We start from the raw sequence: 12,211 nt of genomic DNA on the forward strand, positions 1-12,211 counted from the left end.
CCGACGAGGCTGGGGCACAACGTTGGGAGTTAACTGGCATTAATGCCAGGCAGGGGATAGCCATTCTGCAGCTCCAAGTCGGTGGCCAAACCACTTGGAAAATTGCTGAAATGCCAGCATCGGCACAGGAGCACAGGAAAAGCGAAAAATTCCATTGCCATTACATATCGAAAGCGCTATTAAAATGTTTCCAAAAGGTATTTTTGGAAAGTATTTTCGAAAGTATTTTGAAAATATGCCAAAACTGAAACTTAATGTGTCACATCGGTGCTGGGGCAGGCAGTTCATTTTTGTACGTTGACTTTTTCCGGCTACACTTCATTCATATTTGATTCTGTTCAGAGTTGGACAGAGTTCATCGTGGAGAGAGTTCATCCAGTTTGGGGCCAAAATTTCAAGTTGTTTCTGAGCGTAAATTGTGGCAAGCACTTTCATAAATGGAAGGTAAGTGTGGCAGCGTTGTGTAATGCAAAATGAACACTTCAAATCTTTAAAGAAAAAAAGCCAAAGCGCTTTATAACCGAAACTTGAATCGTTTTTTTTTGGGCAAATTAGATTGGTGTAGCTGTGTGAGGCTTCTGGTATCCCAGTACCCCTTCTCTAGTGAATATTTTCCATCTGCTGTTATCATTACCAATGAAAAACCCCGCTCCATGCTGTCTGTCAGCTCCCAGTGGCATGGCCAGAGGCATTCAAAGAGCTACCAAAAAGTATTCCCCCAACTGGGTCAAAGTTTCCGTTAGTCAGGCAAGAGCAATTTACGCGCCGAAAACTGAATAGAAATATAGAAATATTGCGGGCTGGAAAACTGATTTCGTGGCAAACCGTCGACGGGTTTGCTCATATTGATTTTATATCAAACAGCTACGCGACGCGATGATTATCGATGGGTGGGCCCTGGGACCTACCCACCCCTGGGAGTGCGTGTTGTGGGAATGCGTGGCGTGTCTGTCACGAATCGACAGCTTGCCAATTGGCCAACAGTCTTTAGTCTAGCGCCGACTGCCAGTTCTGATGCGTGCCCGCAAGCCGAACGCCCAGGAGCGGGAACAGCTGCGTCGCCAGCGCTCCGAGGCGCGACTGATAATGGCGCGTTGCAAGGAGCGAGGTGCAGACTCTTCCGTAGATTACTTATCATTAAACTTATGGACATTCCCTTCTTGCAGGCTTTGAGTATGTGGTTAATCCGCCAGAAGCGCCAACGGTTGCCTTTGGTCGAAAAATCAAGCGATCGCCCAGCGGCACATTCATTGGCGACAAAGAGGTTGAGCCGCCGCCAGGCCCAAGTCCATTTACGTATGATTGTGTCCAGGAAATTGGCTTCAAGGTGAGCAAAGAGGAAACAAGATTTAATGGGAATTTCTTATTTATTTCCTAACTTTAGTACCCTTCGAAGTGTGGCTTCTCGGCGCTGGCCAGCAAGACGTCACGTTTGCCAGGGGTCAGGGATTTGGGCTATCCACCGCTGGGCAGCTATGATGAGAGGTATACGAGGACACAGCATGCTTATTCCTTCAACAAGCAGCAGCTGCACCATGAGCCCCAGTGGGTGACTCCAGGGTAAGAAGCGCTTCAATGACAACTGCAGATGGAGGATTCCAATGGCTTTTCGACTATTTTTTAGGCCCTCCACCTATCCGTACAACTTGAAGTACCCCCCGTGGAATGTGGATATGGCATTTGGCAGCAGGTGTGTCATTTGGCCAGCGGTTGCCGTCTTCTGTAGCGCCTTCAACACCTCCCTGTGCACGGTGTGTGGCGAGCGGCCGCTGGGCGACTACTTTCACAGTTTCAGCAGCGACAAGGACATGTGCCGCAAGTGCATGCATGCCACACAGGCTGTGATCCGTAAGTGCGACCTTGGTGTCGTGGAGCGTTGCATTAAGCTGCGCGACATCAAGCAGTTCGTTCCGGCGCGCAGTTGCAGCTTCTTCCACGATCACAATGGCACGACGGCAGCCACGGAGCGGACATCGCGCAAGGAGCTGCGTGACAAGATACGCGTTGAAAATTATTTGTATCGCTACACACAGAAGACAGTTTAGAAAATAATAATAGAATAATGGAGACCACCGATGCCATTCAATGCAAAACAAAAAGTTCTTTGTGCCTTTCATGCTCGAACATTTCAGGCGCATTTCCGGCACTTTCACTTCCGCTCGCTCTCACTCGCTCACTTCCGCTCAGTAACGTTAACGAGCATTAAGTTACCAGGTTGCAACGGACCAAGGCTGCAGGCACACTGTCAACCAATCAGCAGACCATTTATGACATTAGCATCGCCATCAGAGCGGAGCTTCCATGTTGCATGTTGCTTCGCTTTGCATGTACACATTTGACCACAATCGAGCACATTTTGCAGCTTGAGGCAACTCAAGTTAACCCCACACTGACAGCAAGTCAGGTTGGAGCTTTTTAAAACCTTTAAGAAGAGTTTCAAGTGGAGCCTATGCCAAACTCAGAATAAACTTCTAGAATCTCTCAATCTCAGATCTTCCAATATAATTTTAAGCTCAAAACTTTCCATCCAGCCACCGATACAAACGATTGTGAAGCGAATTCGATTTCTTGCATCATTTATTTTGTATTTCAAAACGTATAAAACTTATTAAATAAATAAATAAAAAGTGCAAGGAACGTTGTGAGATGCGTCGAGACGCGTCACTACATTCACACGTGGTGCTCATACAAACATACAAATGTTTCCTTATGATAAATGCTGATCAAGAATATATTTACACCATTTATGGTGGTTGGACCACAAACACTCTATTATATTTAAAAAAATGTGATTTCTTGCTTCGTCGATCGATTGACAAACAAAAAAGAACAGCCACTGTGATATAAATTGTGCGAAACTTGAACTACATCAGCAGCAACCGTTCCCTTCTTTTTGAACAATTTTCAATTGAGCACTTTCGGTGTGGGGGGTTTAGTGTTGTGTTTCCATCAGGGCGTAGATGACAAATCGTTGAACTTGGCCGTGCAACCAAAAAGAACAGCCACTGTGATATAGAAATGTCAAAGATGTTGGATAATATATCAGCAGCAGCGGTTCCCTGCGGTTGGGGTACACGGCATGTGGATGGATGGGTGTTCCACTCGAGACACTGAAACAACACTGAAATTCCTTGGCTGTTTGGCACTTTAGGTACAAAAAGAACAGCCACTGTGATATATACAGTTGGGTAGGACATACAGCACAGCAACTATTCTCTCTACTTCAAAGGCTGAGCATCAGAATGGCAGGGGGATATGGATACACGACTGCGAGTATTGGGTTGTTGAATTGGGTGCAAAGCATGCGCTATAAAGGAAAATCACTGTGATATGTAACGGTGGATTAACGCATATCACAACGATCGTTCCTTTTAGCGTATGGCCCCTGGCATGCTGGGAACAAACTTGACACTGGGGTTTGGGCTGGGGAGTGCTGCAAATGCCACAACGAACTTCAATGGTTGTCTAGCTTTATGATCAGAGAAATCACCTAAGGCTGGACGACCAAAGAAACTAATTGCAACCACCCGAAGGTATCAAATCTTTGGAGTATACACTTCTCAGTCACTGCTTCGGCGGGCATGTTGAACATTCTAAAATTATAGCACGAGTGTTCGGTCTAGTCACTTCGCTGGAACGAAAGCCCTGGGGTTAACAAGCGACCATACCGACAATCGCCATTTAATTTTAAAATTCTTTAAGCTCGTGGCACATTTTTCGTCATTGTTTTGAAACTTTCTGGTAGCACTTGTTGTTGCGGCTGCAATCTTGAGACACACTTTGCCCAGTGATGAGGATCACGAAGACATAACTGTACAAAATGCATCCCAAGATCGGTGCCAGAGTCGGAGTTGTTCACAATTTGCGCTGCGGCATTCGCTGATTGTTTCTACTTTGGTGGATTATAAGACAAACTTCACCCAGTGCTGCTGGCAAGTTGGCAAAACTGAACAAAGTTTATCGTATAATAGTTCCGAATTACTTTCACTTTTGAACACCTCACACGCTGAAGGTGCGTTGGTAACTGATGATCTATCTGCCGGACATGGCATCTTTTATAGTCCGCGTATCGATCCGGCATCGGTATCGATCTGCTACCTGTGGGTGGCGGGCGGTTACCTGTGTAAGGACTGTTCGCTTTTCCGCGAATTTGCTGCCGTCTCGCGACCTTCGGCGACCTTCGAGAAAATTTTGCAACTTAATCCGTGGCCATAAACGGAGTCCAGCTCGGGGCTCCGGGGGAAAAACGCGCAGCTGTGTCGCGCACAAATTCGCAGAAGTGCAATTAGTTGAGGCGCTCAAGACAAAGGAAGGGATCGCCGCGCCGTCTGGTTAATTTGCCAGTTATCGAGAAGGGAAGCACATTTCGTGATACTCAGAATAAAGTACTTAGACATGACACCCATGCAATTCCAGAAGTCTGTTTGCTGCCTCACCGTGGTGACTGTACCAAATACAAAAGGGCTTAATGCAGTTTTGCTCAGCAGCGTCCTTGATATGGAAGACGCTTAAGTGGCTTAAGTGCACACCTGTTGAAATGGTAGCTACTCGTACAACAAAATGATGTTCATTTTGATATTGTTGCTGCATTTGCGTATGGGGTACCAGGGGTTATGAGACAATGAATAAAAGTTAGCTCCAAAAATATATTGCTATAATATAAATTGCTTTATTATTAAACTTCTTCAACTTTATTCATGATTAAAATGATAGTTTATATATAAATAATTGAAAAGGGCACTTTAAATAATTATTTTGAACTTCTTTATAGTCATGAATCATACAATTTAATATATTTTTTAATTTCACTTTAAATCGAAAATGCGGATATTTATTATCTATTATTTATAATTATGACTTGCTTGATAGTATTTATAGTATTATGTTACACATTTCTTTATTTATTCAACATTAAAAGTGCAAAAATATCATTAAAATGAAGAGAAAAGCAGGCAATTATTAAAAGTGAGATATTTATTCACACATAATATGTATAATAGTTCATTAATTGTATTACTTAAACAATTGAAAAGGGAAAGGTACAGAAATATGTAGATTTTCTTTATTTATTCAACATTAAAAGCTGTCTATACGTAAAATAAGTATAATAAAAAATTGCAAGCTCTGTGCATATATTCATAATTTTAAGGCACTTTTCAGGGTAAATCTAAGGTGTAGTACAAATTATGAATATACTCAAAACATACAATACTAAAAGGATTGTCCTCTACAGAAGATTCATATATGATTTATTTTCCCCTATGTCAGTGTTTTGTGTCACATTATTATAAATAGTACATGTTCCAAACAAAACACATCAATAATACTAGGGATAAGAATAGGGAAATATAATAAAAACTCTAACATTCTATCGGCTGTGAACCCATCGTTGAGTGAATAAAATGCACAACATTGGCATATTCAGTGTAATATTTTTCGCTCTGGCAGCAGTAGTCGTGAGTTACACCCCAGATTCGGTGTTGATCTTAACGTATTAACCCAAACCCCACAGTGCTTAAGAGTAAAAGAGTTCCTGGCTATGCCAGTGTCCTCAACTAAGCAGTTCGGTGAGCATTTGGGATGCACAACAGCGGAGAAGAATGCGCTGGAAACTACAACAGTTCGGGGAAGATCCAGCAATAAGGCCTGGGGAATATGGATGAATCAGAGTCCAAACAAGAAAATACAAAATATGATCAAGGCGGGGGCCACATCCAGCATCGATACCAGCGTCAGACGACCGCTTAATTCCAGTGTAACAAATGGTACGATGCTGACAGACTTGCGACTGTTTGAAGGTGCTGTCAGCGTGAGAGCAGGCAAAGGCGGTGCTGATGGTAAAGGAGAGGATGACAAGGGCGGGGATGAAGGAGGTGGCGTTGGCGTGCAGTACGCTCCACCCAAAGAGTTGACCGTCAAAATTCCAATGGTAAAGCAGAATGAATATGGTCAGTGGGTTTTCGATCCATGGGCAGCGACCTTTGGAGTCATGTTTTTGGATACACGATTTGCGGCCAGAGCCGCTCACACACTGCCCCGCGTGTTGGTCGACTCCAATCCGATAAGAGAATATTATCCACGCAAAAAGGATTTGATAGAAGTCTGTGGCAACAAGAGCACCCTTTACCCTGGCGATAATGTCAAGGAGTGGCTAATGCGGCATCTGTCCAAGACAAAGTTGAAGTTTCGCCCCTTCCAAATGGGCCTGCGGCATACAATGTACACATTTGCGTTATCAGAGGTCTGCCACTCGGAACAATATTCAGAACTGCTGAACTTCCTACAGTGCTCGATGCTGCGCCATCAGCGAATGGAAGCTGAGTTGCCCAAATATGCAGAACAGCAGAAAGCCATATCCTAATAATTCAGACATCAATTAGGCGTTCTCCATACTCCTTCCCCAATAAAATGTCAAATAAAAATCAACTGCATTTTGTTTTGATTTTTTTGTAGCTTTCGCTGCATATTTTTGTTTTTTTCTGGTTTTATTTGGTAAAATTAAATCAATATCTTTCATTTCATTTTGCAATTCTTTGTGTTGGTTTTGTTTGTTATTATTACCTTTTTTCAGATATCATTTTCTTAGAAAAACGAACATAATTGTTTCAAATTTTCAGCGTTGTACAACTAGAAAGGAGAAGAAACAAATGTTTGAAAACTAGAAGGTGGAAAAATGATAAAAGAATCTTCTTAATTGATTCAATAGGTTCATGTTGCAGCTGTCCTGCTTCTGGTTGTTCATCGTCCATGTCCGCTGGCTCCACTCCACTCCTCTTCAACTCTACACGCACTCCTCAAACCAGCTGTGGGGAAGTAAAAAAGATGTACAAGAGGTATTATTATTTGGACATTCGCTAGCGAAATTGTTCTCTGCCGCTAAAATCGATTGATTTTCGATTTCTTTATGCATTTGTTTCATTTTATAACTGGTTAACCGAATGGAACGGAACGGAACGGAACGTTAGCTTGTTGACAGAATCATGTTCAACAAAACTCTGAAGTGAAGTGTGATCGAAACCTGCACGGGGCAACAAAGACTGGCATTAGCATTTGGCATTTTGCATTTCATAATTATAACTGCACCCACTCACCGCTTTGTGTAAAATGTGTTGGGCTTCCACTTTCGTTTGGGGCACCCACTCAAATGCCCAGAAAATCAATTGAGGGGGAGAATAACTATGATAACTAATCCTTAAATGGTATGTGTAATAGCTTTTTACACTGCAAAGAGACATTAAATGGGATAGTTAGTATATTAGATGCATAAATGTTATCTATTTGAATATAATTATAACTTTTTCCCTCGCTAAATACATTTTATTGAAGCGCAGAATCGGTTTACATTCTGTTCTTGGTGTTATGAAATTTATATGCACATCGCTTAACCCTTAGGCGGGAGTGTTTATACATGAAACTAAAGCTGAAATCAACCAACTCCCTGATAATTTACAGCCCTGAAATCACTTTTAACATTCCTGTGATGAATTTGACCTCAAGAATATCTAAAGTTTCCCGAACAAACATAAACAAACCCGACGGCTACATTAATTTCCGTAATTAATATAATAAATTTGTTTGAAAATAAAAATACCAAAAAGTGTAGCTTTTTCTTTTGTTTTTCAACATTTAATTACTTTTTTTAAAAGTTTATTTTGATCAAAATGAATTCAATCATTTGCAGTGCATCAGTCTCTGAATGATTTTACAGCTAAGAAACTGAAAGAAACTGAAGCTTAAATCTTTCCCCCTCATTGGTGTTGGGGAGAGTGAAATACTGTTTAAGGTTATGTTAATTAAAAATAGGAAATAGTCAAACAATTAGAGCATAGAGCAGTCTCGTGTCAAGGAAAGTAGGAATAAGTAACGCAAATGCACGGTAAATGCGAGGAGATTGGAGTCAAACAATGGAAACAACTTACAAGAAATTGTCGTGGCCGATGCAGCGGCTGGGGCGGCTGCTACAGAAACTGCTACCGTTGGAGTTGCTGTTGCTCCTCCTGCCGATACTGTGGGAATGGCTCTGGCCAGTGTCTGCGTTTGTGGTTGTTTGTTGTCCTCATCATCATCATCATCATCGTCGTCAATGTAATAGCAGATCTTGTTGCTGTCATTGCCGACGCCACTGCCACTGCCACCGCCGCCGATGCCAAAACCGTTGCTATTGTTGTTGCTGTGTATGATGTGGGTGTGGGTGAGAGTACTGCCGCTGCTGCTGCTGATCGTGGTTGCCGAATGTATGTTTGAATGCTTCATCGCCGTCTGCTGTTTGCGGTTGTGTCCGGTTATGCTTAGAGCCGCCGATAGACTTGATGCCGCATGCAGTATCGAGCGCTGATTGAAAATACTATTGGAGGCTGCCGCGGCAGCCGCATTGTTGTTCTTCCTAAACTTCTGATGCTGATGATGATGATGGTGAGCTGATGACTGTAGCGGCGGCAGTGGCAGTGGCGGTGGCGGCGGTGGCTGCTGTTGTGCCGGCGGTGGATGTAGCGTTGGCGGTTGTCACGAACATGCCACCTCCGTCGTTGTGGCAGTGCTGTTGTTTCCATTATTATGCGCCTGCGACTGCGGTGACGATTGCGCCTGCTGCTCCTGCTCCGAGCTGTCCAACTCGGAGCCATTCTTGCCCGATGTCTTGCCAAAACTTGGCGCATTCATTTGTGTCCCTGTGGGTGTCGTGGGCGTCTGGGCACCCAAATCGCTCGATGCATTCGAATTATCCTCCGTCAGCTGCAACAAACAATTTAATCAAATAAAATCTACAATTAATGTTTCTCGTTCTCACCGATTCACTTAGCCTGTGGATCTTGGCGCCACTCTCCCGCCCACGATTGCCACTGGCTGGCTGTTGTGTCTGACTGCCCGGCGGCAGGGCTTCCTGCGACTGGGCCAACTCTGTCGAGAGTCGCTTGCGATTCGCTAGCAGCGTGTTGTTGAAGCTCGTGTGGCTCTCCATGCACTTGCGCTCACGCTTGAGGAAGTCAGCGTCCAAGTAGACAGTGAGCTGCTTGCGCTTCACATGCCGCGCATCGATGGCCATGCCCTCTTTGAGCATCTTGATGTTGACCTGAAAAAACGAAACAAAAAATCGATTAAACACCACACAAAAGATGTCTTCGATTTCCACTCTACTTACGCCATGCATGATCACGTGCTCTGTGAAATTCTGTATGCTTTCTGTGAGGTCCACGTTGAGGTTCTCCGAACGCTCAAACTCCAGACCAATGAACCACATGGAGCAGAATGGCGACGCTGATACTGTGGCCTGGTTGGTCGGCGGCGGCTGCTGCTGCTGCTTTTGGTCGTCCTCGTTGCCGCTGTTGTTCTGCGAATTGTTGGCGCTCTCCCCCTTCTTCAGCTCAAAGCACTTTGGGTTGACGTGCGCCAGAGCAATATGAGGATTTCGCTCCAAGTTGCCAATGAGCAGCCGCACCTTGGACTCTACAAGTCCGCACCACTCCAGGTGGTCATCGGCCGTCTGCGAGTTTACCAACAGCACTATAAAGTGCCGATATCTGTAAAAGAAGCTGGGCGCCTCAAAGAGGCGCTCCCAGGAGGCGCGTCCAAGCATGATCTCGTCCGTAATGTTCATGCCGCGTGTGAACTCGGTTAGCATGACCTTCTTGGTGGATTCGGACACATTAAATGTGGAATTCTGTTGTGGATACGCAGGCGTTATAATTGGCATCAGATGATAACGATCCGAAGCATTGACACGCGGATCCCAGACCTAAACAAACCGCAAAAGCAACAAATAAATCGATTAGAACGATTGGGGTAAGCTGAAACTTATTTACATACTTGAAATCTGAGATTCACGTTGTCTGGGTGCTTCAGTAGCACCGGATTGGGCCACTTCCAGCGCGAAAATACCAAGAAAAACTTGTGCACCAGGGTGGCAGCTGTTGCATTCGGGTACAGCTGGCAAGTGCGGGCCACCAGCATGGCCCAGGTGACGCCACCGAAGTAGCCCAGCGAGTTAGAATAGATGCCGTGCTCTGCGGGAAAGATGATTATTTAGTTTGTTGCAATATCTGCGGCTTGCTGGAACACTTACTCTTGGCCCACAGCTTGATGGTGCGCAAGGCTAGGCGAAAATTCTCTATGTTGGGCACCAGGGCCAGGATCTCGTCCGTCACACGGCAGCCGTTGAGGCTGCGCACCGAGCGATGATCCAGATTCCGAAGCAAATTATCATCGCGCAGATCAAAGTCGTCGGGTATCTCTTTGAGCGAGAGTCGCGCAAACAGCAAATCAATTTCGATGCCATCAAAGTTCATTTTGATGACAGGCACAAAGGCCTCTTCCACGGAGCGACACTCGGTGACCTCCGGCTGCTTCTTTAGCACCTCGAAGAAGCTCTGAAAGTAGTCGGTGCGCTCAATGTTGCGTGGTGCAACGCACAGGGCATCGATATCGGCTCCCTTGTGGTGCACACCGAGGCGATACGACCCGAAGGTGTAGATCTTGCCGCCCAGCTTCTCGGCAGCCGACTCGGGCATGTTCTTGCTGACGGATATCTCCTTCACCCACTGCTTGACCAGTGTATTGAGCTTGGCCAGGATCTCCATGCGATGGTTCAGCTCATCCTGGCTCTCGAACACGTTGAACGGCTCCAGGGAGGCGCGAAGGTTCTCCGTCCGCTGCAGATCCGCCGGCTTCGGCTCAGCCAAGCTAATGGCCGACGTCATGCCCAACTGTTTGGCGGGCTGGCCGCCCCCCGAGGTAGAATTGCCATTGTGTTGATGCTGCTGGTAATGCTGCTGCTGCTGCTGCTGGTGCTGCTGATTCTGGCGATGTGTTGGTTCGGAATTCCACATTTTGTATAAAGTTGAGCTTAAAATATAGGTACTGGGGGTAGTTGGGGGATTAGTTGATGCTCTGAGGCACTTGTGGCGGTTGGTAATCTCACCTATCTAGGCTTAAAATGTATGTAATGTAGTATAATTAAGTTGCTCGTGTTGCTGCCCAAAAAATGGAATTGTATCTGTTGCCACTTGCTTTGTCCAGCTTCTTGCTCGTCTTCCACTTTGTTTACTTCTTCGTCTGCTTAATCCTGTGACTGTTCTGCGCTAAATAAAATGCTGAAAGCAGTGCAAAATAAAAGTTTAACAGAAAATTGCAATTTGCTTTTGTGCTGACGAAACTGCGATAAGATTTTGTACGCACACACCAGCAGCACCGTTATGTGAGAAAGCAAAACAATGAACGCCAAGTGGCAGCTGGCCACACTGGAACGCACTCTCTCTTCTCTCTCTCTCTCTCTATCCCCAACACATTCTCTTCTTGCGTTTGGGGCATAAACAAATGCGTAAATAAATTAGCGCAAGATATGTGTGGTGGGGTGCGGGCTGCGTGCAAAAGTGCCAACTAATCGTGGTAATGGCCAAACATAAACAAAGAAACCAAAATCAGATGCAAACGCATCTACATTTCCTTTGCAAATTCAGAGCGCACCTCACGCGCTCCAGCTCACGCACACACACCTACACACTGGCAGGCAAGCGTATACATACACGCCGAAAAACAAAATACATAAGAGGGGAGGGGGTGAAACTTTTATCTCTTTTATCTTACCTGCGCTGCGTCGTATCTTCTTGTGTGGGCTTCAATCTCCCAGTCAATCTTCAGGCTAATCGAATCCCGGCTACGGGACGCTCCTCCTGTACATATGGGCAATATATGTTATTGTAATTTGGCAGCAGCGGGCGCGTCGAGTAGTGTTGCCCATTCATGCGTCTTGGTTGGCGTCCGGCGTATGCAAACTTTTTGCAGCTCTCGTGTCTTTTGCTATCGCCTCCTCTGTCTTCTGCGCTTTGCACTATTTTCTTTTACCTCTTTTTACCACTGTGTGCGGCCTCTCGCGTTTTTTTATGCTACGTGACGTTCTCTGGCAGGCACAGCAAACTGACGCACACGCATGTAGTTGGGAGCAGAACAACAAGATCACTATATGCCTACTGCTGGGGGATACTTTTGTGGCGTGGCGGTGGCACGATACTCGATTAGGGGGCACGACTTGCTTGCTTTTAATGTGCGCCAAACATTTTCTGCTGCCTTTTTTCTTTTGATTTGCGCGTTCTAACAATTAAAATGTGAGCAGTGTGACCGCGGAGCTATCGATCAAATATACCTCAAAACCCTTAAATATATACCAAAACATACCTTCTCATTGAAAAAATACACCGTAAATATACCGTAATCTTCAATC

The 12,211-nt window shown here is 45.0% G+C and overlaps 3 protein-coding genes across 4 annotated transcripts; 2 read left to right on the top strand and 1 right to left on the bottom strand.

The window, feature by feature from the left end:
* Positions 1–284: 284 nt before the first annotated feature.
* On the top strand, positions 285–2,073 carry LOC117592381. Of its 2 annotated transcripts, none has more exons than XM_034286104.1 (4): positions 285–444; positions 1,167–1,327; positions 1,385–1,560; positions 1,625–2,073. In XM_034286104.1, the coding sequence occupies exons 1-4, from the start codon at positions 438–440 to the stop codon at positions 2,043–2,045; spliced, it is 765 nt and encodes a 254-aa protein (XP_034141995.1). In that variant the 5' UTR covers positions 285–437; the 3' UTR covers positions 2,046–2,073. The 2 variants fall into 2 exon arrangements, with proteins under 2 accessions (XP_034141995.1, XP_034141986.1); XM_034286095.1 differs by lacking the exon at positions 285–444 and adding an exon at positions 1,000–1,108.
* Positions 2,074–5,324: 3,251 nt separating this feature from the next.
* Positions 5,325–6,395, top strand: LOC117592378. Its single transcript, XM_034286081.1, has 2 exons — positions 5,325–5,456; positions 5,513–6,395. The coding sequence occupies exons 1-2, from the start codon at positions 5,403–5,405 to the stop codon at positions 6,359–6,361; spliced, it is 903 nt and encodes a 300-aa protein (XP_034141972.1). The 5' UTR covers positions 5,325–5,402; the 3' UTR covers positions 6,362–6,395.
* Positions 6,396–7,098: 703 nt separating this feature from the next.
* LOC117592358 (poly(A) polymerase beta) lies at positions 7,099–12,109 on the bottom strand. Its single transcript, XM_034286058.1, is given in 8 exon segments — positions 7,099–7,221; positions 7,920–8,730; positions 8,786–9,067; positions 9,137–9,730; positions 9,802–9,998; positions 10,058–10,851; positions 10,913–11,084; positions 11,578–12,109. Coding segments are annotated over 6 exon segments (2,652 nt in total). The 5' UTR covers positions 10,821–10,851; positions 10,913–11,084; positions 11,578–12,109; the 3' UTR covers positions 7,099–7,216.
* Positions 12,110–12,211: the final 102 nt, after the last annotated feature.

Source organism: Drosophila guanche, unplaced genomic scaffold (genome assembly GCF_900245975.1).
Source record: "Drosophila guanche unplaced genomic scaffold, DGUA_6, whole genome shotgun sequence".
Lineage (NCBI taxonomy): Eukaryota > Metazoa > Arthropoda > Insecta > Diptera > Drosophilidae > Drosophila > Drosophila guanche.

What these genes read in the sequence shown, in the direction of transcription:
- LOC117592381 (XM_034286095.1), top strand. Translation starts at nt 1,015, where the DNA reads ATGCGTGCCCGCAAGCCGAACGCCCAGGAGCGGGAACAGCTGCGTCGC. An exon ending in TCCAGGAAATTGGCTTCAAG is followed by an intron (nt 1,328 to 1,384) that starts GTGAGCAAAGAG and finishes TCCTAACTTTAG; the next exon opens with TACCCTTCGAAGTGTGGCTT. An exon ending in CCCCAGTGGGTGACTCCAGG is followed by an intron (nt 1,561 to 1,624) that starts GTAAGAAGCGCT and finishes ACTATTTTTTAG; the next exon opens with GCCCTCCACCTATCCGTACA.
- LOC117592378 (XM_034286081.1), top strand. Translation starts at nt 5,403, where the DNA reads ATGCACAACATTGGCATATTCAGTGTAATATTTTTCGCTCTGGCAGCA. An exon ending in TCGCTCTGGCAGCAGTAGTC is followed by an intron (nt 5,457 to 5,512) that starts GTGAGTTACACC and finishes CAAACCCCACAG; the next exon opens with TGCTTAAGAGTAAAAGAGTT.